The sequence below is a fragment of the Bombus vancouverensis genome, chromosome 4 (genome assembly GCF_051014615.1).
Source record: "Bombus vancouverensis nearcticus chromosome 4, iyBomVanc1_principal, whole genome shotgun sequence".
Lineage (NCBI taxonomy): Eukaryota > Metazoa > Arthropoda > Insecta > Hymenoptera > Apidae > Bombus > Bombus vancouverensis.
Window position 1 is genome coordinate 374,886 of NC_134914.1, and position 26,978 is coordinate 401,863.

Consider the following 26,978-nt stretch of genomic DNA (forward strand, 5'->3'; position numbering starts at 1 on the left):
CGAATGGGTCGAACAAAGGCACAAAAGAATTCGAAGAAAACAACAACTTATTATCCAAATTGTTCATCGAGGGTAATCAATGCTGTATACTTCCTAGAATTAGGATGAATAGGGATTTGGAGAAACCCACCGGCCATGTCCAGAATAATAAAATATCTCGCTTTTGCAATCTCGCGACTTGATCCGCAGTGAGGGGTAAAGGATACCGATCCGCGACCGTATATTTATTTAGTTCTCGAAAATCTACCTATCATCTATCTGAACCATTGTTCGTCTTCACGAGTAACACAGGGCTCGCGAACGGTGAATTACTAGGCTTTATGATTTTTGGCTGTAATTAAGTCGCTTGTTCTATCACGTACTATTCTGCGCTCGCGAAGTCTATTAGGACTCCTTGTACGGCGATGTTAGGATCAATTAATTGTACTTCTAACTGGCCTGTATTTTTTGTACGAGTACGTAGGGAACCCGTAACGGATGAATCTCTGAATTTTCGAAAAGAAAGATTAATCGACTTTTATCACTACCACGTACCTCATTGTCAACTTCATTTACATCGATCTCGTTTTCAGCGGTTTTATTACAGGCATTAATTATTTTTGTTTTACACATAGCGAGGCTATTTTGTGTAATATTACGTCAAAATCTTGGCTTAAAATTTAACGAGCAATCGCGATATCGTATTGTTAAATAACTATCAGCGAGAACATGAAAAGTTTATCTCTAACCACCGACACCTGCAATGGACAAGATTTGAGCGATACGTTTAGTACCAATATTTCTTATTCCTCGCATTACTACTATATAAATCGTTCTTTTGCCAGAGATTCTCAAGACTACGGATTCTTTAATTAGCGAACACTCGGCTCCGAAATCGGGGTAAAATGGAAACGACTCACCCGGATGGCTTGATCTACCAGTTAGCGCCTCCACTACGTAGAAGTCGATTCGACACTCGGTATTGAAATTATATTCAGGGCACTGCTTTGTAAAGGATCTTCCTCCATAATCAGATTGGTAGCTGCGCACCATGCAGCGGAGTCGAAAAATTGTTAGGTTCCACACTCGATTTTTGCACTAGCGACGGAATTAACTCGCGCACGATGGCCGTAAGCTCTTGCACTGTTATAATCGGCACTGATCCCACTTCTGATGTCGGAGAGGACATTAGAATTAGGGTTAGGGGCGTGAAACGAATCTTCGTTTGGGTTACACGTTGTCGTTGTGCAATAGAGAAGACATTGACTAGTGCAAATACGATTATTATAGAGCCGGACAAGTAACCGTGGTAGTTAGGCACTCGAGAAACTAATGACAATGATCCTAGGTTCAATAACGACGGTCGACGGGATGATAGATGAACGTAGTCACAAAATCTAAGTCGGATGCGTGATATTCACTGGTCGTAAAGGGTTACTCCTTTCATCAGTGAGATCGCGAACGAGAATGCCTTTCCCGTCCCGATGATGCCACAGAGGAAAACTATAATGGGGTGTGTCTAAGGATACGAGATCATTGGATTCGTCGAGAAAAGCCTTCGTTCAGAAAGTAAGGGAAATTGACGTTGCTGCTAATTGGTCAATCTCCATATCGGTGGTTAGAAAAAGATGCTAGCCGCCCTCGAGGGAAAGTTGCTAGTGGGAGACGCCGCTCGTTGAAAAATATGTCTCCCCTATCTTCCCGCAGTTGGAACAAAGACTGTTTGTCTGTTTGAAGGACTTTAGTTAACTAAACCTTAAGATTTATAACGGGCCCTCGGGCTAGCCGAACATGTACTGCGGAGACGCATCGACATCTGGCAATCATCTTACGCGAAGAATAGGGTCTGCGTGTGGCGAGCCACGGGACAGAAACCGTTGGAATGTTTACTGTCGCGTGTCGCCACGAATATTTCTTTTAAGGAGAGCTATAGAATTACTCCATACCTTTGTTAGACAAAGCGTTCATCCCGTGACCGCGGCTACGTTCGGCGACTGACTGTCGCCTCGAGCCCAAGCTCATTATCACAACTCTCGAACAATTACAATCGGATTGAATAACTACAATTGTTCAATTACAGACTCCGGTGTTCTTTCATCTCCGACATATATATATATATATATATATATATATATATATATATATGTAGTATCGTGGACGAAAGGCCTGGGAAATATCGGGCGAACTATGAACAATGTCGCGAGAGCCGAGGCGCCGTCGGGCCCATCAATGTGTCATCGGTCTTTTCAAGTGCATAGTTTCGTGGAAAAGACCTACGTGACCCTGGCCACGAGCGTCTGCAGAACACGTGTGCGGTGGGCCTAGGAAAAGGGCAATGGAATGCGACAACAGTTAGTCGGGAAACAGTGTGCGAGTCGAGAACGAGAGTGCGAGTCGAGGAGCCGAGTGCGAGTCGAGCGGAGACGGAGGTTGCGAGTGGCGTTGCCGAGAGAGTGTGGATTGCGCTGTTTTCTGTACGTTTGGTATGAATAGTTCAAGTTAAGCCACAATCGTCTTTTCTGTCCGATTAACATCTCTATTGTCCACTCTTTGTGAACATATTACATCACGATATTACATATTTTTGGGGGCTCGTCCGGGATTGGACAAGACAGAAAACGAAACGGTTTAACAGAGCTATTCGAGCTAGTTGTGAATTTACCGGTACGCGGTGCGGTAAAAGACGTTATCGTTGTCTGTTTAAGTTTGTGTAGTGTGAAAAATGGCAAACGTCGGGGACGAACGATTGTCGGGTGAAGAGGGTTCGACGCTGGAGGAGCTGAGGAATAAGCTCGCGCGAATGAACCTCCCTATATCGGGTGCGAGGTCAGTGCTGATTGCAAGGCTGAATCGGGCGTGTAGGGTTGGACAATCGTATCGTAAGGGATCGACGGGCGGTGAAGAGCTAACCGGTCAACGAGATTTAGAAAATGTACAGAGAGCTGAGCGTGATTGTAACGAAGGTGAGGATGTTGAGAAAATGAATACGAAGGAGTTGAAGGAGCGCCTCGCTAGGTTGGGTTTAAAAACGACGGGAAGAAAAGTAGAATTACGCGCACGGCTACGAGCGGCCATGGATGGTAATGACATATCGTCGGAAGAAGAAAGCGACGACGAAAGTGAGGATGAAGATGACAAGAAAAACGCAAGAGGATACAAGAGAGATACGCGAAGGGTGCATCAGGACCGTGACGAATGTTGTCGAAGGGCATGTGTTGGTTCGACACTGAGTTTTAGAGACGTCGAAGATGCATTAGAGTCGTTTAGTGGCAACAGAGGTGAAAATGTCGAACGATGGTTCGAGTCGTTCGAGGAAGTCGCTGATACGTGCATGTGGTCGGATGGGCAGAAGGCAGTCTACGCAAGGAAGCTGCTGAAGGGATCAGCGAAAATATTTGCGAGCTTCGAGTGTCATGGCAGCACTTGGCATGAGTTGAAGAGGGGGCTAGTGAAAGAATTTTCGAGGAAAGTCAACAGTAGGCAAGTTCATCAGAAACTTGAAGAAACAAAAAAGGAGAGTGATGAAGCATATTTGGCTTACATGTACCGCATGCTCGAGATAGCCAGCCATGTGGACATGGAGGAGGAAGCAAAGGTGGAATACATAGTGGATGGAATAATAGACGACGAGAACAATAAGGCTGTATTGTACGGCGCTACGTCAATCAAAGAGTTGAGGAAGAGGTTAGTGATGTACGAAGAGCAGAAGAGTCGCAGAGCAAAGTCGATTGTGAAGCCGGCTAAAACCCAGAAGAACGGGAAGCCCAGTCAATCTGTAGATGCAATGAAGAAAAGAAGATGCTTCATTTGCGGTAGTGAGGATCATCTAAGTGTTAAGTGTCCGGAGAGGGGAGAAGGTGTTAGGTGTTTCGAGTGCAACAGGCTTGGACATGTGGCGGCGAATTGTACAGCGCGACAAGTAAAGACTTACGTAATCTCAAGACCGGAGAGGAAAAAGTACGTGAAGGACGTGTCGATAGATGGCTGCAGGTTTGTCTCGTTAGTGGATACAGGTAGTGACCTTACGTTCATACGAGCGGATGAGTATGTGAGGTTAGGATCACCACCTCTGGGAAACTGCAAGCTTAAGTTCGACGGTTTTGGTTCCGCTGGCAATAAGACCTGGGGTGAATTCACTAAGGTAATGACGGTTGATGGGTGTAAACTGCCAATCACTTTGCACGTTGTCTCAAACAAAATATTGACGAAGCACGGCCTGTTGTTAGGCACTGATCTTTTGGATCAGGTAGAGTTGCGAGTCAAACGGGGCGAGGTGACATTTTTACGACTCGACGATCAGACCGACGGTCACGAGGACGCGCCGGATGTACTGAGGGTAAACGCGATAGAACAATCCGACGAGATCGACTTGTCACATGTACGAGAATCTCATTACCGTGAAGCCATTAGGGATATTATTAAAGGTTATAGGCCGGAGAAGAAGAGAGACGTCGGGATAACCGCAAAAGTAGTTTTGGAAAGCGACAAGCCGGTAGCGCGAAGACCGCGAAGACTGGCGCCGTCGGAAAGAAAGGAAGAAGATGATTTGATGGAAGCGTGGACAAACGAGGGTGTCATCAAATCGTCAGACTCGGAGTATGCGAGTCCGATAGGTGTAGTTAGAAAGAAAGATTTGTGTGTGCGTGTGGCTAGATGGGCCTTGTTACTAGGCGAGATTAAGTATCAGGTGTGTCATCGGCCGGGGAAAAGTATGCAGCATGTAGATGCTCCGAGTAGGAACCCCCTGCCGAGCACTATGTATGTAACGGAGAGTGAAGACGGGCTGATTGCACGGTTGAGAAGGGCACTGTTACGCCATGCGGCTTGCCATAGATCATATTCTTAACTATCGATCGCGCCACTATAATGTCGCAGACGGATCGTCGCGTCTGCCCGGCAAACAAACATTGTAGTGGCAAGCGCGTGGTTCATTAAGCAGGGCGACTTCCAGAAACGTCGACTCGTGGCCCGTATTTTACCTCGCAGTAAAAGAATGTGGCGTGATCCGAACGTAGTGGGGGTCGCCTTCCAGAAAAAACGAAAAAAATCGAAAGGCGTTCAGAACGTTTCGAGAAGCCAAACAGTCAATACATATCTTATATCGCGCATTACGTAGTTACATTTCTTTTGTTGTTCCATTTATATCCTTCTAATTAATAAGTTGTTGAAATAAACGTTAATTTATTAGTGTTAACACAGTGCTATATTCATTAAACCACCTCTGTTATCCTAAACGAAACAGGGGAACGACTATTTCGCGGCGTCGATTAACATAATCGTAGCGAGAATTTACAACTCTCGTTGACGTGCTATCTCGCGATCACGTCTCTCCGCGAACGGTCGTAACAGGCACAGAACAAGGACATCGAAGTCCGTAGGATTTTGGACGCCGCAACGTGCAGTCAGGCCGATGGGCAGGTAGTAAGAAACAATATTTTGTATAAGGAGTGTAAGGACGATGTGCTAATAGTAGTATCGAAGGCGATGCGGGCTCAGGTAGTCAGGCAAGCGCACGAGCGTGGGCATTTCGAGGTTACCAAAACAGAAGCTATGGTCAAGAAGGACTTCTGGTTCAAGGGGTTACGCGAAAGGGTCGAACACGTGGTATCCAACTGCCTTGACTGTAGCCTAACCGAGCGAAACATAGGTAAGCTAGAAGGGAACCTGCGAAATTACAAGAAAAGAAGAAAGCGTGCGAAGCAGTACCGAAGGAAGGACCCGCACACACCTCGATTTTATGAAACCTTGGGTCCTAAACGCCGAAAGTGACGCATCTGATGACAGCGAGATAGAAGGCAACATCTGAGGGCAGATGTTATTGCAGGATGGCCGAATGTAGTATCGTGGACGAAAGACCTGGGAAATATCGGGCGAACTATGAACAGTGTCGCGAGAGCCGAGGCGCCGTCGGGCCCATCAATGTGTCATCGGTCTTTTCAAGTGCATAGTTTCGTGGAAAAGACCTACGTGACCCTGGCCACGAGCGTCTGCAGAACACGTGTGCGGTGGGCCTAGGAAAAGGGCAACAGAATGCGACAACGGCCAGAGAGAGTTAGTCGAGAAACAGTGTGCGAGTCGAGAACGAGAGTGCGAGTCGAGAAGCCGAGTGCGAGTCGAGCGGAGACGGAGGTTGCGAGTGGCGTTGCCGAGAGAGTGTGGATTGCGCTGTTTTCTGTACGTTTGGTATGAATAGTTCAAGTTAAGCCACAATCGTCTTTTCTGTCTGATTAACATCTCTATTGTCCACTTTTTGTAAACATATTACATCACGATATTACATATATATATATACATGTATGTGTGCGTATGTTTTATATTATCGAATACTCTATAAAATAAACTACTCAAAACAATCAATAACGCAATCGAAGAATTACAAAACATTAGCCATATTAAAATGACACACAACATAAATATATATATATATACGTATATTCACACGCACAATACTATTGTCACTTCAAAACAATATTGATAAATAAATGTTCTAATTGCGGTAGAATAAGGAAAAACGAGCGGCAGACGGAATATTACTTCGATATCAAACAAAACTAAAGACCCGTCACTATAACTTTACTGATGACATTTATGAGCAGCCATGTTGGATTTACACGCGTCATGGCGACAGGAATATTAGGGATTAATGGAAGTCAGGCGCGAGAAACAAATCATGAAAACAAATTGTTAACACTTTTCTTTAATAAATTCTATGCGCAACTACAAATATAAAAAAATATATATATAACTAATTAAGAAAAGGGGGAAAATATAAAATTAAATAAATACACATATATTTAACAAACATAAAATAGATAACCTAACAGTATCACATTTAAAATGTATATATATATATATATACACATTTTATATATATATTATATATTATATATATATTATATATTATATATTATTATATATATATATGTCGGAGATGAAAGAACACCGGAGTCTGTAATTGAACAATTGTAGTTATTCAATCCGATTGTAATTGTTCGAGAGTTGTGATAATGAGCTTGGGCTCGAGGCGACAGTCAGTCGCCGAACGTAGCCGCGGTCACGGGATGAACGCTTTGTCTAACAAAGGTATGGAGTAATTCTATAGCTCTCCTTAAAAGAAATATTCGTGACGACACGCGACAGTAAACATTCCAACGGTTTCTGTCCCGTGGCTTGCCACACGCAGACCCTATTCTTCGAGTAAGATGATTGCCAGATGTCGATGCGTCTCCGCAGTACATGTTCGGCTAGCTCGAGGGCCAGTTATAAATCTTAAGATTTAGTCAACTAAAGTCCTTCAAACAGACAAACGGTCTTTGTCCCAACTACGGGAAGATAGGGGAGACATATTTTTCAACGAGCGGCGTCTCCCACTAGCAACTTTCCCTCGAGGGCGGCTAGCATCTTTTTCTAACCACCGATATGGAGATTGACCAATTAGCAGCAACGCCAATTTCCCTTACTTTCTGAACGAAGGCTTTTCTCGACGAATCCGATGATCTCGTGTCGTTAGACACACCCCATTATAGTTTTCCTCTGTGGTATCATCGGGACGGGAAAGACATTCTTTCTCGCGATCTCATTGATGAAAGGAGTAACTCTTTACGACCAGTGAATATTACGCGTCCGACTTAGATTTTGTGAGTACGTTCATCTATCATCCCGTCGACCGCGGATTCGTTATTGAACCTAGGGTCATTGTCATTAGTTTCTCGAGCACCTAACTACCGCGGTTACTTGTCCGGTTCTATAATAATCGTATTTGCACTAGTCAATGTCTTCTCTATTGCACAACGACAACGTGTAACCCAAACGAAGATTCGTTTCACGCCCCTAACCCTAATTCTAATGTAAACCCGATATATAGAACAATTTAAATAATTCGATATTCAAACCTAAATAAATTCTGTGCAACGAAATCGAATATTTATTTTATCCAACTTTAATCCTCTCCCGTGCCAGTACTCTTGCACATAGCAGGTTAGCCGAAAACGTGGAATTTATCTATCAGTAGCCTAAACCTCAGTTAACGCTACCCATAAGTAATTAATTATCAATTAACTATTTGAAAACAAAAATTTTCTCTAATTGAAATAGTATAAGGACTATTTCTGGTGGCAGCAACTATCGTATTAATCGGAAATCTTAAATCAATATTTCATATACAATCATATCATTTCAATTTTTCTTTTCCGATTAAATTCAAATTAAACAGAAAATAAATTAAACAAAATCAAAAATTTAAATTTGATTTAAACGAATAGGCGTTGTTACGCCGCGTGACTCTCTGCCTGGCCCAGGTCACACACCGCGGGCCAGACGGACACCAGATGTCCGCTCTTCCGTACGGCGTACCCTCAATAGCCTAAGTACCCGTCATAAACCCGAGTAATTTGCTCGTTAAGGTCCTTCAGACCCAACAAATGTCCTTTTCTAAATCAGTTTCTAAAGACTATTGTTTACTACGGCTTGGCAAGGGAAAGTTGGGTTTTTCCACGTACGATGCTTCCTAATAACAACGTTCGGCGACTGACTGTCGCCTCGAGCCCAAGCTCATTATCACAACTCTCGAACAATTACAATCGGATTGAATAACTACAATTGTTCAATTACAGACTCCGGTGTTCTTTCATCTCCGACATATATATATATATATATATATATATATATATATATATGTAGTATCGTGGACGAAAGGCCTGGGAAATATCGGGCGAACTATGAACAATGTCGCGAGAGCCGAGGCGCCGTCGGGCCCATCAATGTGTCATCGGTCTTTTCAAGTGCATAGTTTCGTGGAAAAGACCTACGTGACCCTGGCCACGAGCGTCTGCAGAACACGTGTGCGGTGGGCCTAGGAAAAGGGCAATGGAATGCGACAACAGTTAGTCGGGAAACAGTGTGCGAGTCGAGAACGAGAGTGCGAGTCGAGGAGCCGAGTGCGAGTCGAGCGGAGACGGAGGTTGCGAGTGGCGTTGCCGAGAGAGTGTGGATTGCGCTGTTTTCTGTACGTTTGGTATGAATAGTTCAAGTTAAGCCACAATCGTCTTTTCTGTCCGATTAACATCTCTATTGTCCACTCTTTGTGAACATATTACATCACGATATTACATATTTTTGGGGGCTCGTCCGGGATTGGACAAGACAGAAAACGAAACGGTTTAACAGAGCTATTCGAGCTAGTTGTGAATTTACCGGTACGCGGTGCGGTAAAAGACGTTATCGTTGTCTGTTTAAGTTTGTGTAGTGTGAAAAATGGCAAACGTCGGGGACGAACGATTGTCGGGTGAAGAGGGTTCGACGCTGGAGGAGCTGAGGAATAAGCTCGCGCGAATGAACCTCCCTATATCGGGTGCGAGGTCAGTGCTGATTGCAAGGCTGAATCGGGCGTGTAGGGTTGGACAATCGTATCGTAAGGGATCGACGGGCGGTGAAGAGCTAACCGGTCAACGAGATTTAGAAAATGTACAGAGAGCTGAGCGTGATTGTAACGAAGGTGAGGATGTTGAGAAAATGAATACGAAGGAGTTGAAGGAGCGCCTCGCTAGGTTGGGTTTAAAAACGACGGGAAGAAAAGTAGAATTACGCGCACGGCTACGAGCGGCCATGGATGGTAATGACATATCGTCGGAAGAAGAAAGCGACGACGAAAGTGAGGATGAAGATGACAAGAAAAACGCAAGAGGATACAAGAGAGATACGCGAAGGGTGCATCAGGACCGTGACGAATGTTGTCGAAGGGCATGTGTTGGTTCGACACTGAGTTTTAGAGACGTCGAAGATGCATTAGAGTCGTTTAGTGGCAACAGAGGTGAAAATGTCGAACGATGGTTCGAGTCGTTCGAGGAAGTCGCTGATACGTGCATGTGGTCGGATGGGCAGAAGGCAGTCTACGCAAGGAAGCTGCTGAAGGGATCAGCGAAAATATTTGCGAGCTTCGAGTGTCATGGCAGCACTTGGCATGAGTTGAAGAGGGGGCTAGTGAAAGAATTTTCGAGGAAAGTCAACAGTAGGCAAGTTCATCAGAAACTTGAAGAAACAAAAAAGGAGAGTGATGAAGCATATTTGGCTTACATGTACCGCATGCTCGAGATAGCCAGCCATGTGGACATGGAGGAGGAAGCAAAGGTGGAATACATAGTGGATGGAATAATAGACGACGAGAACAATAAGGCTGTATTGTACGGCGCTACGTCAATCAAAGAGTTGAGGAAGAGGTTAGTGATGTACGAAGAGCAGAAGAGTCGCAGAGCAAAGTCGATTGTGAAGCCGGCTAAAACCCAGAAGAACGGGAAGCCCAGTCAATCTGTAGATGCAATGAAGAAAAGAAGATGCTTCATTTGCGGTAGTGAGGATCATCTAAGTGTTAAGTGTCCGGAGAGGGGAGAAGGTGTTAGGTGTTTCGAGTGCAACAGGCTTGGACATGTGGCGGCGAATTGTACAGCGCGACAAGTAAAGACTTACGTAATCTCAAGACCGGAGAGGAAAAAGTACGTGAAGGACGTGTCGATAGATGGCTGCAGGTTTGTCTCGTTAGTGGATACAGGTAGTGACCTTACGTTCATACGAGCGGATGAGTATGTGAGGTTAGGATCACCACCTCTGGGAAACTGCAAGCTTAAGTTCGACGGTTTTGGTTCCGCTGGCAATAAGACCTGGGGTGAATTCACTAAGGTAATGACGGTTGATGGGTGTAAACTGCCAATCACTTTGCACGTTGTCTCAAACAAAATATTGACGAAGCACGGCCTGTTGTTAGGCACTGATCTTTTGGATCAGGTAGAGTTGCGAGTCAAACGGGGCGAGGTGACATTTTTACGACTCGACGATCAGACCGACGGTCACGAGGACGCGCCGGATGTACTGAGGGTAAACGCGATAGAACAATCCGACGAGATCGACTTGTCACATGTACGAGAATCTCATTACCGTGAAGCCATTAGGGATATTATTAAAGGTTATAGGCCGGAGAAGAAGAGAGACGTCGGGATAACCGCAAAAGTAGTTTTGGAAAGCGACAAGCCGGTAGCGCGAAGACCGCGAAGACTGGCGCCGTCGGAAAGAAAGGAAGAAGATGATTTGATGGAAGCGTGGACAAACGAGGGTGTCATCAAATCGTCAGACTCGGAGTATGCGAGTCCGATAGGTGTAGTTAGAAAGAAAGATTTGTGTGTGCGTGTGGCTAGATGGGCCTTGTTACTAGGCGAGATTAAGTATCAGGTGTGTCATCGGCCGGGGAAAAGTATGCAGCATGTAGATGCTCCGAGTAGGAACCCCCTGCCGAGCACTATGTATGTAACGGAGAGTGAAGACGGGCTGATTGCACGGTTGAGAAGGGCACTGTTACGCCATGCGGCTTGCCATAGATCATATTCTTAACTATCGATCGCGCCACTATAATGTCGCAGACGGATCGTCGCGTCTGCCCGGCAAACAAACATTGTAGTGGCAAGCGCGTGGTTCATTAAGCAGGGCGACTTCCAGAAACGTCGACTCGTGGCCCGTATTTTACCTCGCAGTAAAAGAATGTGGCGTGATCCGAACGTAGTGGGGGTCGCCTTCCAGAAAAAACGAAAAAAATCGAAAGGCGTTCAGAACGTTTCGAGAAGCCAAACAGTCAATACATATCTTATATCGCGCATTACGTAGTTACATTTCTTTTGTTGTTCCATTTATATCCTTCTAATTAATAAGTTGTTGAAATAAACGTTAATTTATTAGTGTTAACACAGTGCTATATTCATTAAACCACCTCTGTTATCCTAAACGAAACAGGGGAACGACTATTTCGCGGCGTCGATTAACATAATCGTAGCGAGAATTTACAACTCTCGTTGACGTGCTATCTCGCGATCACGTCTCTCCGCGAACGGTCGTAACAGGCACAGAACAAGGACATCGAAGTCCGTAGGATTTTGGACGCCGCAACGTGCAGTCAGGCCGATGGGCAGGTAGTAAGAAACAATATTTTGTATAAGGAGTGTAAGGACGATGTGCTAATAGTAGTATCGAAGGCGATGCGGGCTCAGGTAGTCAGGCAAGCGCACGAGCGTGGGCATTTCGAGGTTACCAAAACAGAAGCTATGGTCAAGAAGGACTTCTGGTTCAAGGGGTTACGCGAAAGGGTCGAACACGTGGTATCCAACTGCCTTGACTGTAGCCTAACCGAGCGAAACATAGGTAAGCTAGAAGGGAACCTGCGAAATTACAAGAAAAGAAGAAAGCGTGCGAAGCAGTACCGAAGGAAGGACCCGCACACACCTCGATTTTATGAAACCTTGGGTCCTAAACGCCGAAAGTGACGCATCTGATGACAGCGAGATAGAAGGCAACATCTGAGGGCAGATGTTATTGCAGGATGGCCGAATGTAGTATCGTGGACGAAAGACCTGGGAAATATCGGGCGAACTATGAACAGTGTCGCGAGAGCCGAGGCGCCGTCGGGCCCATCAATGTGTCATCGGTCTTTTCAAGTGCATAGTTTCGTGGAAAAGACCTACGTGACCCTGGCCACGAGCGTCTGCAGAACACGTGTGCGGTGGGCCTAGGAAAAGGGCAACAGAATGCGACAACGGCCAGAGAGAGTTAGTCGAGAAACAGTGTGCGAGTCGAGAACGAGAGTGCGAGTCGAGAAGCCGAGTGCGAGTCGAGCGGAGACGGAGGTTGCGAGTGGCGTTGCCGAGAGAGTGTGGATTGCGCTGTTTTCTGTACGTTTGGTATGAATAGTTCAAGTTAAGCCACAATCGTCTTTTCTGTCTGATTAACATCTCTATTGTCCACTTTTTGTAAACATATTACATCACGATATTACATATATATATATACATGTATGTGTGCGTATGTTTTATATTATCGAATACTCTATAAAATAAACTACTCAAAACAATCAATAACGCAATCGAAGAATTACAAAACATTAGCCATATTAAAATGACACACAACATAAATATATATATATATACGTATATTCACACGCACAATACTATTGTCACTTCAAAACAATATTGATAAATAAATGTTCTAATTGCGGTAGAATAAGGAAAAACGAGCGGCAGACGGAATATTACTTCGATATCAAACAAAACTAAAGACCCGTCACTATAACTTTACTGATGACATTTATGAGCAGCCATGTTGGATTTACACGCGTCATGGCGACAGGAATATTAGGGATTAATGGAAGTCAGGCGCGAGAAACAAATCATGAAAACAAATTGTTAACACTTTTCTTTAATAAATTCTATGCGCAACTACAAATATAAAAAAATATATATATAACTAATTAAGAAAAGGGGGAAAATATAAAATTAAATAAATACACATATATTTAACAAACATAAAATAGATAACCTAACAGTATCACATTTAAAATGTATATATATATATATATACACATTTTATATATATATTATATATTATATATATATTATATATTATATATTATTATATATATATATGTCGGAGATGAAAGAACACCGGAGTCTGTAATTGAACAATTGTAGTTATTCAATCCGATTGTAATTGTTCGAGAGTTGTGATAATGAGCTTGGGCTCGAGGCGACAGTCAGTCGCCGAACGTAGCCGCGGTCACGGGATGAACGCTTTGTCTAACAAAGGTATGGAGTAATTCTATAGCTCTCCTTAAAAGAAATATTCGTGACGACACGCGACAGTAAACATTCCAACGGTTTCTGTCCCGTGGCTTGCCACACGCAGACCCTATTCTTCGAGTAAGATGATTGCCAGATGTCGATGCGTCTCCGCAGTACATGTTCGGCTAGCTCGAGGGCCAGTTATAAATCTTAAGATTTAGTCAACTAAAGTCCTTCAAACAGACAAACGGTCTTTGTCCCAACTACGGGAAGATAGGGGAGACATATTTTTCAACGAGCGGCGTCTCCCACTAGCAACTTTCCCTCGAGGGCGGCTAGCATCTTTTTCTAACCACCGATATGGAGATTGACCAATTAGCAGCAACGCCAATTTCCCTTACTTTCTGAACGAAGGCTTTTCTCGACGAATCCGATGATCTCGTGTCGTTAGACACACCCCATTATAGTTTTCCTCTGTGGTATCATCGGGACGGGAAAGACATTCTTTCTCGCGATCTCATTGATGAAAGGAGTAACTCTTTACGACCAGTGAATATTACGCGTCCGACTTAGATTTTGTGAGTACGTTCATCTATCATCCCGTCGACCGCGGATTCGTTATTGAACCTAGGGTCATTGTCATTAGTTTCTCGAGCACCTAACTACCGCGGTTACTTGTCCGGTTCTATAATAATCGTATTTGCACTAGTCAATGTCTTCTCTATTGCACAACGACAACGTGTAACCCAAACGAAGATTCGTTTCACGCCCCTAACCCTAATTCTAATGTAAACCCGATATATAGAACAATTTAAATAATTCGATATTCAAACCTAAATAAATTCTGTGCAACGAAATCGAATATTTATTTTATCCAACTTTAATCCTCTCCCGTGCCAGTACTCTTGCACATAGCAGGTTAGCCGAAAACGTGGAATTTATCTATCAGTAGCCTAAACCTCAGTTAACGCTACCCATAAGTAATTAATTATCAATTAACTATTTGAAAACAAAAATTTTCTCTAATTGAAATAGTATAAGGACTATTTCTGGTGGCAGCAACTATCGTATTAATCGGAAATCTTAAATCAATATTTCATATACAATCATATCATTTCAATTTTTCTTTTCCGATTAAATTCAAATTAAACAGAAAATAAATTAAACAAAATCAAAAATTTAAATTTGATTTAAACGAATAGGCGTTGTTACGCCGCGTGACTCTCTGCCTGGCCCAGGTCACACACCGCGGGCCAGACGGACACCAGATGTCCGCTCTTCCGTACGGCGTACCCTCAATAGCCTAAGTACCCGTCATAAACCCGAGTAATTTGCTCGTTAAGGTCCTTCAGACCCAACAAATGTCCTTTTCTAAATCAGTTTCTAAAGACTATTGTTTACTACGGCTTGGCAAGGGAAAGTTGGGTTTTTCCACGTACGATGCTTCCTAATAACAACTTTCTATCAAGGGCAGCTAAGACCCTTCCTAATCCACCAACCTTCGTTTAACCAATTAACAACGAAGCCTATTTCCCTCACTCTCTTAGCCAAAATCGTCACCAACAAATCCGATGGTCCCGTGCGCTAGAGACACTGATCCTTAGCCTTCCTCCGAGACAGCATCGTTTCCCAAGACCACTGATTCTACATCCTTCGAACGGTCAACATCCTTCGAGCGGGTAGACACACCCGCAGATCAGTCACTCAATCATCTCGTACACACGCACCAGTGTAACTCTCCTCGTTAGAAGTTGTGGAATAAACGGTGAAATATAACTTACTACTGTGTCAGATTCAATCAACCACCTCTGTTATCCTACCCGAAACAGGGGAACGACTACTTCGCGGCGTCGATTCACCGAATCGTAGCGAAAATTTACGCCTCTCGCTGACGCGTTTTCCTCGCGACCGCGTCTCTCCGCGAACGGTCGTAACAAATAGACTGCCCTGCTTCGCACCGTACCTAGTATGGCACGTGGCATGGATGCGTCGCAGATTGCTGTCATGGCTCGGCGTAGGTTCTCGGCCTCCTCTTCCACGTCTGTCTCGGTCGTCGTCGTCGGGGCCTCCCAGCTCCAAGCTGTTGCTATGGCAGCCGCCCGGAGTAGATCCCCGTTCATCTCCTTAACCTTCCATCTTGGCGGTGGCGGTTCCGCCACCGCTAGGGCGACCGGGCTCTCCCGTATGATTTGGTGGAGCAGGTCTTGCGCTCGCCTTGATCTTCCTAGGTTCGTCTGGAGGATGCGCATTTCCGGCCCCCTAGCGTCGTCGCTTCTCTGGCTTCCTCCGTGCCAGCTTCTTTGTCCGCGGGCTTAGGGTCGCCTTGCGGCGGGGAGCCTTCCCCGTTGCCGCCTGCAGCTGTGGATCCGCGGGTGGCTCCTTTTGAATGGAACGTACCTCGGCTGCTTTGGTGTTATGTCGACAATTGGGTGAGCGATATACTCCATATTTGCTGGCAAATACAGCGCCCGTCAGTCGGTTTGCGCTATGTCAGCTCTGTGCCCTAGCAAATCCAGCGTAATTGCAGTTTTGCAGATTCTGTCTTAAATTTGTCGGAGATAAGAGGACACTTCCCTCTGAAACCTCGAGAGGATCCATAGGGGCATTGTAGTTGGAGTCTACAGTTGTAATTAAGCGATTTGCCGTCATTCTACCCAATTGTATTTGTTTGAGACTTGTGACAATGAGCTTGGGCTCAAGGTGACAATTAGTCGCCGAACGTAGCCACGGTCAACGGGATGAACTCTCCGTCTAACAAAGGCATTGAGTAACCCTATAGCTCTCCTTAAAAGAAAGATTTGTAGCGGCACGTGGCAGTAAACATTCCAACGGTTTCTGTCCCGCAGCTCGCCACACGCAGATCCTATTCTCCGGGCAGGATGTTCACCAGATGCCGACGCGTCTCCGCAGTACGTGATCGGCTAGCCCAAGGACATCTATAAACACTAATATCTAGTTACCTAAAATCCTTCAACAGATAAACAGTCTCTGTCCCAGTTACAGGAAAACAGGAGAGACCTATTTTTCCACGAACGTCGTCTCCCACTAGCAACCTTCCCTCGAGGGTGGCTAGCATCCTTTTCTAACTACCGATATGGAGATTGGCCAATTAGCAGCAACGTCAATTTCCCTTACTTTCCGAACGTAGGATATCCCCGACGAATCCGATGATCTCGTGTCCTTAGACACACCCCGTCATAGTTTTCCTCTGAGGTATCACCGGGACGGAAAGTCATTCTCCCTTGCGATCTCATCGACAAAACGATTAACGCCTTACGGTCAGTGAATATTAACAAAGAATCCGACTTAGATATTTGCGAGTGCGTACGACTACCATCCCGTTGTCCGCGGATTCGTTATCGAACCGAAGACTATTGTCACTAGCTTCGCGAGTGTGTGATCATTGTGAGTTTGTGTCAACTCTGTAACAATTTTGTGTGTGTCAATAAAAATAACTTCAGTGTAAAATAAAACATGGATAGCTTCAGTGAAGAATCCTTACCTGTCCCAAGCTCCCGCCACGAGGACGACTCGGGCCCAGATTCGGACGTTGACTCGACAAATATTTGTCGGGTTTACATTAGAATTAGAGTTAGGGGCGTGAAACGAATCTTCATTTGGGGTACACGTTTTCGTCATGCAATATGGAAGACATTGACTAGTGCAAGTATGATTATCATAGAATTGGACAAGTAACCGTGGTAATTAGATACTCGAGAAACTAATGACAATGATACTAGGTTCAATAACGAATCCGCGATCGACGTGATGATAGATGAACGTGCTCACAAAATCTAAGTCGGACGCGTAATATTCACTGATCGTAAGGTGTTACTCTATTCGTCGATGGAACCGCAAGAAGGAATGGCTTTCGTCCCGACGATGCCACAGAGGAAAACTATGATGGGGTGTGTCTAAGAACACGAGATCATGGGATTTGTCGGGGATAGCCTTCGTTTGGAATGTAAGGGAAATTGACGTTGCTGCTAATTCGTGAATCTGCATAACGGTAGTTAGGAAAAGATGCTGGCCGCCCTCGAGGGAAAGTTGCTAGTGGGAGACGTCGTTCGTTGAAAGAAATAGATCTGCCCTATCTTCCCGTAGTTGGGACAAAGACTGTTTGTCTGTTTGAAGGACTTTAGGTAACTAGATCTTAGCGTTTACAAAGGCCCTCAGGCTAGCTGATCACGTACTGTGGAGACGCGTCGGCATCTGGTAACTATCATACCCGAAGAAAAGGATCTGCGTGTGGCGAGTCACGGGACAGAAACCGTTGGAATGTTTACTGTCGCGTGTCGCTACAAATATTTCTTTTAAGGAGAGCTATAGAATTACTCCATACCTTTGTTAGGCAAAGCGTTCATCCCGTGACCGCGGCTACGTTCGGCAACTGGCTGTCGCCTCGAGCCCAAGCTCATTATCACAAATCTCGAACAAATATAATCGGATAGAAAGACGACAATTGTTTAATTACGCCTATGATAGTGTGGCGGATCGGTATCAATCTACCGCTGTCTCCAATCTAGCGGATCGGACTACCTGGCATAGCCTTACTGACGAGTCCATCGGTAGTCCCGGGACGAAACACACTCAACTCTCTTTTCATCCGCCACATTGGTGACCACCGACGACGAACACGCACCTCTGAAGAAGGAGTCAGGAAAGGAGCCAACCACCGACGACGAACACGCCAAGCAGGTGACCGGATACGAGACGACGACCAAGCCAGGAAGTGATGTAGCCATTGCAATAGTTCATGGGCATCACCTCCAGCAGCACGTTAGAGAAGGAGACACAACCATCTCGTCCCCACGACGATCAGCCTTCCATCATCGACGACGAGCCATTCAGCTTTACTGACGAGTTCACCGGTAGTCCCGGGACGAAACACACTCAACTCTCTTTTCATCCGCCACAATAGAATCTAGATTACGGTGTTAGGAGATTATCCCGAAGTTCCAAAGGGGAGGCTTCGATGTCCTTTCATCTCCGGCATATTCAATGGAACGTATCTCGGCTGCTATTGGTCATATGTCGACATCTCCATGGGCGTTATTCTTCACATTGACTGCCTAATACAGCGCATGTACTCCTGTTTACGCTATGTCAACTCTGGTCCCTGCCAAATCCAATGTTACTGCAGTTCTGCACATACGGTCGCCGATATTCAATAGAACGTATCTCGGCAGCTTTATTGATATGTCGACAATTCAAAGCGCGCTATACTCCACATTTACTGACGAATGCAGCGCGCATCATAAGGTTAACGCTATGTTTAATCTGGTCCCTGCCAAATCCAGCGAAATTGCAGGTTAGCAAATTCTGTCTTAAATATTCAATGGAAAGTATATCGGCTGCTATTGGTGACAGGTCGACAATTCGATGTCCATTATACTGCACATTTGTTGCCAAATACAGCGCACGTGCTCCTCTTTACATTACGTCAACTCGGGTCGAGGTCTAATTCAATGTTATGGCAGTTCTGCATATACGGCCTTCAATATTTACTTCAAGGTATCTCCATTTCTATTGCAGATGTATCGACAACTCAATGCGCCTTATACTCCAAATTCGCTCCCAAATACGGTGCACATCGGCCGGTCTGCGTCATGTCAACTCTGGACCCTGCCAAATTCAACGTAGTTACTGTATAACACATTCTGTCTTAAATATTCTATTGAACGTAACTTAGCTGCTATTTTTGATATGTCGACAATTCAATGCGCGTTATATTCCACATTTGCGGCCAAATATAGTGTACGTCAGCGGGTTTTCGACAACAGCAAATACGCTGGATTTTACAGGACGCAGAGTTGACATTGCGTAAACCGCTTGATACGAGCAGTATTCGGCAGCAAATGTGGAGTATAACGCGCATCGAATTGTCGACATGTCACCAATTGCTGCTGAAATACGTTGAATTGAATATCAAATACAGAATCAGCTAAACAGTAATTACGCTGGATATTTCAGGGCACAGAGTTGACACAGCGAAATCCGGCTGATGTGCGCTGTATTGGAGTAGAGTATGTGGAGTAGAAAGCACATCTGATTGTAGACATATCACCAATAGCAGCGTTATAACGTTGTACTATATAACGTAATACATTACAACGTTATGCCATATAATGCTATACTACAAAACGTAGTTCATTATAGCGTTATGTTATATAACGTAATGCATTATAACGTTATAGCATATAACGTATTACGTTATAATGTTATACCGTATAACATTATGATATATAACGTAATACGTTTTAGCGTTATACCATACAACGTAATACGTTATAACGTTATACCATATAACGTTATATTATAAAACGTAATACGCTTTAACGTTATACTATATTACGTGATAAGTTATATAACGTTATACTATATAACGAAATAACTTATAACGTTAAAACCTTATACCACATTACGTTATGTTATATAACGTAATATGTTATATAACGTTGTTATAACGTTATACCATATAACGTAATACGTTATAGAGTTATACCATATAACGTATTACGTTTTAATGTTATACCATTTAACGTTATACCATATATCGTTACGTTATGTAACGTAATACGTTATAACATACCATATAACGTTATGATATATAACGTAATACGTTTGAACGGTATACCGTATAATGTAATACGTTATAACGCTATACCAAATAACGATAATTTATATAACGTTATACTATATAATCTAATACGATATAACGTTATACTATATAACGTAATACGTTATAACGTTATACCATATAACGTTATACCATATAACGTTATGTTATATAACGTTATGTTATATAACGTATATAACACGCGCACGCGCCGTAACGTAGACTAAAGCTACCCATAGCGCGAGTGAGCGGTTCCAATTTGAAATTTAAATAAATTTTAACAATTTGTATAGAAACCAAATTCGAGCCTCACAACGCCGGTAGACCTAAATATAAATAAGCGTAGCGACATAGAAGAAGGGAGATAATTCCTTAGTTCAGTGTAGTTAATTCCTCAGTTCTGTGTGATTAGTTCCCAGTTCTTGTCAGTCTTGTTAATCGACGTGTTTGCATTTGTCAATTTGTAAATTATCGAAAATCTATCAAATTAAAATCTTGTAATTAATAAGAGTGAAAACGTATTGCGAACGATTGTAACTTCGAGTATTCGAAATTTCAACGATAATTCTGTCAATATCAAATTAGAATACGAATAAACATTTATTTTTGTCAAGAATATTTGTCTAATAATATAATGGGATTAAGCGAACATTTATTTTCACCAACTTTAATCCTCTCCCGTGCCGGTACTCCTGCGCGTGGCAGGTTAGCCGAAACGTGGAGTTTAATTTACAATCGCATTAAATAACAGACAACACTACAATTTAATCTGAATTCAAAAATTAACGGCAACACAACCAAAACGAGCCAAACAAACCGTAACAGTAGTATAGGGTTTCAACGTTTTACGTTATATTGTATGGCAGCATAACGTATTGCGTAATATTGTATTGCGATACGTAGTAAAACGTTATTTAGTATTGCGATATACAGTAGTACTTTATATATTGTTACGTTAAATAATATCACATTATATAGTATTACGTTATATACTATTACGTTATAGACTGTTACGACCGTTCGCGGAGAGACGCGGTCGCGAGGAAAACGCGTCAGCGAGAGGCGTAAATTCTCGCTACGATTCGGTTAATCGACGCCGCGAAATAGTCGCTCTCCTGTTTCGGTTAAGATAACAGAGGTGGTTGAATGAATATGACACAGTATAGTAAGTTATATTTCACCGTTTATTCTAACAACTTATAACGAAGACAGTTACGCTGGTGCGTATGTACGAGATGAGTGAGTGACTGATCTACGGGTGTGTATACCCGGTCGAAGGATGTTGACCGTTCGAAGGATGTAAAATCAGTGATGTTCGGAGACGATGCTGTGGCGAAGGAAAGCTAAGGTTGGGTGTGTCTAGCGCGCGGGCCCATCGAATTTGTTGGTGACGATTTTAGTTAAGAGAGTGAGGGAAATAGGCTTCGTTGTTAATTGGTTAAACGAAGGGTCTTAAGCGCCCTCGAGAGAAAGTGGTTCGTGGGAGGAAAGTTGCATCATACGTGAGAAAAACCAACTTTCCCTTGTCTAGCCGTAGTAGACAATGGTCTTTAGAAATGCTTCGGAAACAGACGTTTGTTTGGTTTGAAGAACCTCTACTAGGAAATTCCTGAGATTTATGGCCGATACTTGAGACTATTGAGGGTACGCAGTGAGTATCCGAAGACATCTGATTGCCATCTTGCCCGCGGTGTGTGGCCTGGGCTAGGTAGAGTGTTACGCGACGTAACATAGACTATTACGTTACATAGTATAACGTTATATAGTATTACGATATAGTATTACGTTGCATAGTATTACTTCATATAGTAATACGTTGTATACTATTACGTTATATATTATTGTGTCTTTTAAGGGTGGAGTGGATTCGGAAATACAAATAGTTTACTTTATTTCACACACAACAGCTATACATATATATTACACTCTGAAGATCTGGATAACCTTCTTACACGCACGCTTGTTGTCAACCGACTCCATCAGATTCTTCTAACGGCTTCCATTCGCCTTTTGTCTAAACTCAGGCCTGGACGCCCTCTGACACATTCACATGCACAGTGTAAATGTATCATTTACCTAACAATGACATATAGCACTACGTTATATAGTATTACGTTATAACGTATTACGTTACATAATATAGCATTAAAACTTATTAAGATATATAGTATTGCGTTATATAGTATAGCATCCTAACGTATTACCTTATATAATATTACGTGATGTAGTATTACGTTACATACTATAACGTTATAACCTATTATGTAACATAGTATTACGTATTACGTTATATCGTATTACGTTATATATGTCGGAGATGAAAGGACACCGAAGCCTTCCCTTTGGAATTTTGGGAAAACCCCTTAATACTCTAATCTAGATTCCACCATAGCCGTAATTAAGCAATTGTTGTCATTCAATCCAATTATATTCGTTCGAGATTTGTGATAATGAGCTTTGGCCCGAGACGACAACCAGTCACCGAACGTAGCCGCGGTCATGGGATGAACGTTTTTACCTAATAGAGATATAGAGTAATTGTATAGCTCTTCTTAAAAAGAAATAGTTGCAGCGGCACTCGAGAGTAATCATTCCAACGGTTTCTGTCCCGTGGCTCGCCACACGCAAACCCTATTCTTCGAGTAAGATGATTACAACATGAGAGGAGTTCATAACAGGAAAAATGAAAATAGGGGCAGAAGTAGAAAGAACACATATGATAAGGGTGGGGGACAAAAACACAGTAGAAATGGCGACAATGAAATCAATAGAGGAAAAAATAAGGGCAATGAAGGAGAAAAGCAAATTGGAAAAGGGGATATACATAGATGACGACCAGACAAGAAAAGGAAGGGAGGTACAGCAACAAATAAGAAGAATAGCCAGAGTAAGAAGGAAAAATGGCGAATATGTAAGGATTGGATATAAGAAACTAAAGATAGAAAAAAAATGGTACAGGTGGAACGAAAATGAGCAGAGGCTGGAGGAAAAAAGAAAGAGAGGGGAAGAAAAATGAAAAAAGAGGAAAAAGGGGGGACTACAAAGGGGATAAAAATGTGCTTCTGGAATGTAGCAAGGCTAGCAAGTAATGTTGAAGTGGTTACCACTTCTAAGAAAACTCTACATCTGGTCTTTTTAGTTTTCTCAAGCACTGAAGCCATCGACAGCGCGTAGACAAAAGACTGCGACGAAGTCAGGCCATAAACAGTAGACAGGCGACGTTGGCTTCGGGGTTCTTCAGTTATTGGGTAACACAGCTAGCGTGCGGATCTGGACCAGCTCAAATTGTATTCTTACTTATTACACTTCTATTTAAATATATTTTCTGCCTTACAATCTATCCACGTGTTTTCTCTGTTTACACATCGAATAACCTCAACAAGTAAGAACAAAGAGGTGTGGGAATATCTGAAGACATTCGACGTGATCGGACTCACGGAAACTTTGGTAGAGGAAGACAATTGGGAAAAACTAAAATATAGACTACCCAAAAAATTCGACTGGAAATGCAGGGCAGCAATGAGAGTAAGGAAAAAAGGAAGAGCAAAGAGGGAAATAATAACGGGTATAAATAAGGAACTGAGAGAAATAGAATACAAAGAAATAAGTGATAATATAGTGGAAAGAAAAATAGTGTACAATAATAAGACGTATAGGGTAATGGTAGTTTATAATCAAGACACAAAAGGGACATGGAAAGAAATAGAGGAAAGAGTAGACGGAAGAGAAGAAGAAGTGATGATCATCGGCGGAGACTGGAATGCAAGAACAGGAGAAGAGGGAGGGCCGATAAACGAGGATCTAGGGAAAGAAAAAAACAGGCGATCAAAGGACAAAACAATAAACATGGAAGGAGGAACTCTACTAAAGTACCTGGATGAGAGAGGCTGGATGATAGTAAATGAAAGAGATAAAGAAGGGAAGGAGTGGACATATATTGGAGAGAGAGGAAACTCAGTGATACATTTTGTGATTGGCAACCAGGAAGCGACAGGAGAGATAATTAGCATGAAAGTAGGAAAAAGAACAGTGTATTTTCGACCAATCGCGGGGAGACGCAATCGCGAGGAGAGACGTAAATTCCCGTTACGATTATAATAACCGACACCACGAGTTGATCGATCCCCTGATTTCCGTTAAGATGATAGGGGTGATTCAATTAGTATAACACTGTGATTCACAGAATTATAAAGTTTTTATTTCCAACACTTAAGTTACATTGTTGAGTAGATATAATTCCTAGATGACACTTTGTTGCATGAAGATAAGATAGATGCACAATAGAGCAAGGCTCTTATAGTTGAGTTTAGTATGTTAGTGGACGTAGCATTAGAGGATACTTAATAGAGGAAGTGAATATTCGTGCTTAGACTTAGACGTTAGATTATACATTAGACTTCGACGTTATAAGTTGATCCTTCTAGCGGTGTAGAAGAGGTAGGTGACTTTTCTAGTGGTGTAGAAGAAGTAAGTTGGGTGACGATGCTGTGTCGAAGGAAAACTAGCGATGGGTGTGTCTAGCGCACGGAACCATCGGATTTGTTCATGACATTTTTGGTCAGGAAAATGAGGGCAGTATACATTACTTCTGATTGGATAAACGAAGGTTGGTGGACTAGGAAGGGTCTTAGCCGCCCTCGATAGAAAGTTGCTAGTAGGAAGCATCGTACGTGAGAAAAACAATCTTTCCCTTGTCAAGCTGTAGTAGACAATCTGTAGTAGTCTTTAGAAACGAAAAGAGATATTTCTTGAGTCTGAAGGACCTTAGCTAGCAAATTACTGGGATTTACGATGAGTTCTTAAGCCTATTGAGGGTACGCAACAAGGATGAGCGGACATCTGGTTCCCGTCTGGCCCGCGATGTATGACCTGGTCTAGGTAGAGGGTCGCCCGATGTAACAAACAGAGTCAGACTACATGCCGTTAGAGATAGAAATAGAGGGGCCGGAACTACAAGCAAATGAGGAAAAAGAAGAAGAAAAGAAGGAGAAGAGGGAATGAACAAACGAAAGTGTGGAAAAATACTTGGAGGAATGTAAGGACTGGACCTGCAATGGGAGAACAGTAGAGGTAATGTAAAAGAGGTAAAAAACGGAAGAACATGGGAGAGAAAGCGTGGTACGACAAAGAGTGGAAAGAAAGGAAAAGAGAGATGAGAAGGAAGATGACAAAGTTTATGAAAGGAAAATACTGCAGAGAAGCGCTCATAGAGGAAAAAAGGCATTCAAACAGTGGTTTTTTTTATTTATTTATTCATTTAAATTTTACAATTTGTCCAGTAGAGCATTTGGTAAAATATTATAGCTTAGTGGTATATTAATATAACATGTGGATGGCTACCCCCAGTGAGATACCATCTTCGAATTTGATTGATTTATTTCTTTAGTGAGGTGAGTGTTTGTTTGTTAGGTTGTGTCCTTTGTGAGATCTGTTGGGTGTTTCCTTTTTAATCTTCTTTTTTTTCAGTTCGCTGTTGAGTTCCGAAGTATACAGAGTGCTCCGTAAGTTCGTAAAACAACACGTGTCGCCCATCCGTCGAAAATGAACACAGCCAAGTGTCCCTATCCCTTAAAGAAAAAAATCCTACGCTCCCAACCTCTACCCGAATACTAGCCTCATAGCTTCACGACTAGTTATTCATTTTGAATTAACTAGCTCGATAATGGCCCAGGAATCGCGACCAGGCTCTCCTGAGCAACCTCATAACTGCCCCGCGCTACCTCCTCCGTGGCAAAGGTGCATCAAATCCCCCGCACCAGTAACGCCAAAAATTCGAAGAAAAGAAGAATAGAGCCACCAAAAACAAACACAAACGACACCCGGAACGAACAAACAACAATTCAAGTAAACACTCAATACAGGTTCGCCGTATTGGAATCCTCAAACGATGCCATGGAAATCGTAGACTCGCCACCAAACCAACACACACAGAGAAGCCTCCCTCCCCCACCAATATTTGTTGATGATGTCATTGAGATACAAACGATGATCAAGTCCTTAGAGAGAGACATCTCCAAGGAGGACTACAACCTGAAGATAAATAACAACAAGGTAAAAATTCTGCCGACAAACCCAGATGCATACAGAAAACTCATCAAGCTATTTAAGACCTTGAACGCCAAATTCCATACTTATCAACTCAAATAAGAAAGACCTTTTCGAGTGGTTCTACGCAACATCCACCACTCAGCAGACATAGATGAACTCAAAATCGAACTCTCCAAACTCGGCCACGAAGTCATCAACGTAAGTAATATAAGGCATAGAGTCTCGAAAGACCCGTTATCCTTATTTTTTATAGACATAAAACAACAATAAGGAAATTTACAACATCAGTCGCCTAATGAACGCAATAGTAAAATTCGAACCACCGCTTGTTAAAAAACAGATAGTGCAATGCAAAAGGTGCCAAAGATACGGTCACACGCAAAAATACTGCAACCATACCTTCCGCTGCGTTAAATGCACAGGTACACATCCCACTGACCAGTGCAGTAAATCACCGGAAACCCCAGCGAAGTGTATCCACTGTCAAGGTGACCATCCTGCCAACTACAAAGGCTGCTCAGCCTACAAAATCCTGTACACAAAAAAGTACCCTAAACTCAGAGCAAAAGAGGTAACCAATCAAATACCCAGTCCTCCTAAATTCACTACTACCTCAATCCCCTTAACCAATCAAACACCCAGTACTCCTAAATTCACCACTACTTCAACCTCCTATGCCCGAGCAGTACAAGGAATCCAAAATAATCCGAATAGCCACAAGGACCTTTCTCAAAATAGTGTCC

General features: G+C 43.1%; 2 protein-coding genes across 2 annotated transcripts; both read left to right on the forward strand.

Annotated features, from left to right (window-relative positions):
- Positions 1-2,491: 2,491 nt before the first annotated feature.
- On the forward strand, positions 2,492-8,112 carry LOC143302563 (uncharacterized). The gene is made up of 2 exons (XM_076617800.1): positions 2,492-4,120; positions 8,074-8,112. Exons 1-2 carry the CDS (start codon positions 2,702-2,704, stop codon positions 8,110-8,112), a joined length of 1,458 nt encoding a protein of 485 aa, XP_076473915.1. The 5' UTR covers positions 2,492-2,701.
- A 909-nt stretch (positions 8,113-9,021) lies between these two features.
- On the forward strand, positions 9,022-18,428 carry LOC143302564 (uncharacterized). The gene is made up of 2 exons (XM_076617801.1): positions 9,022-10,650; positions 18,222-18,428. Exons 1-2 carry the CDS (start codon positions 9,232-9,234, stop codon positions 18,426-18,428), a joined length of 1,626 nt encoding a protein of 541 aa, XP_076473916.1. The 5' UTR covers positions 9,022-9,231.
- Positions 18,429-26,978: the final 8,550 nt, after the last annotated feature.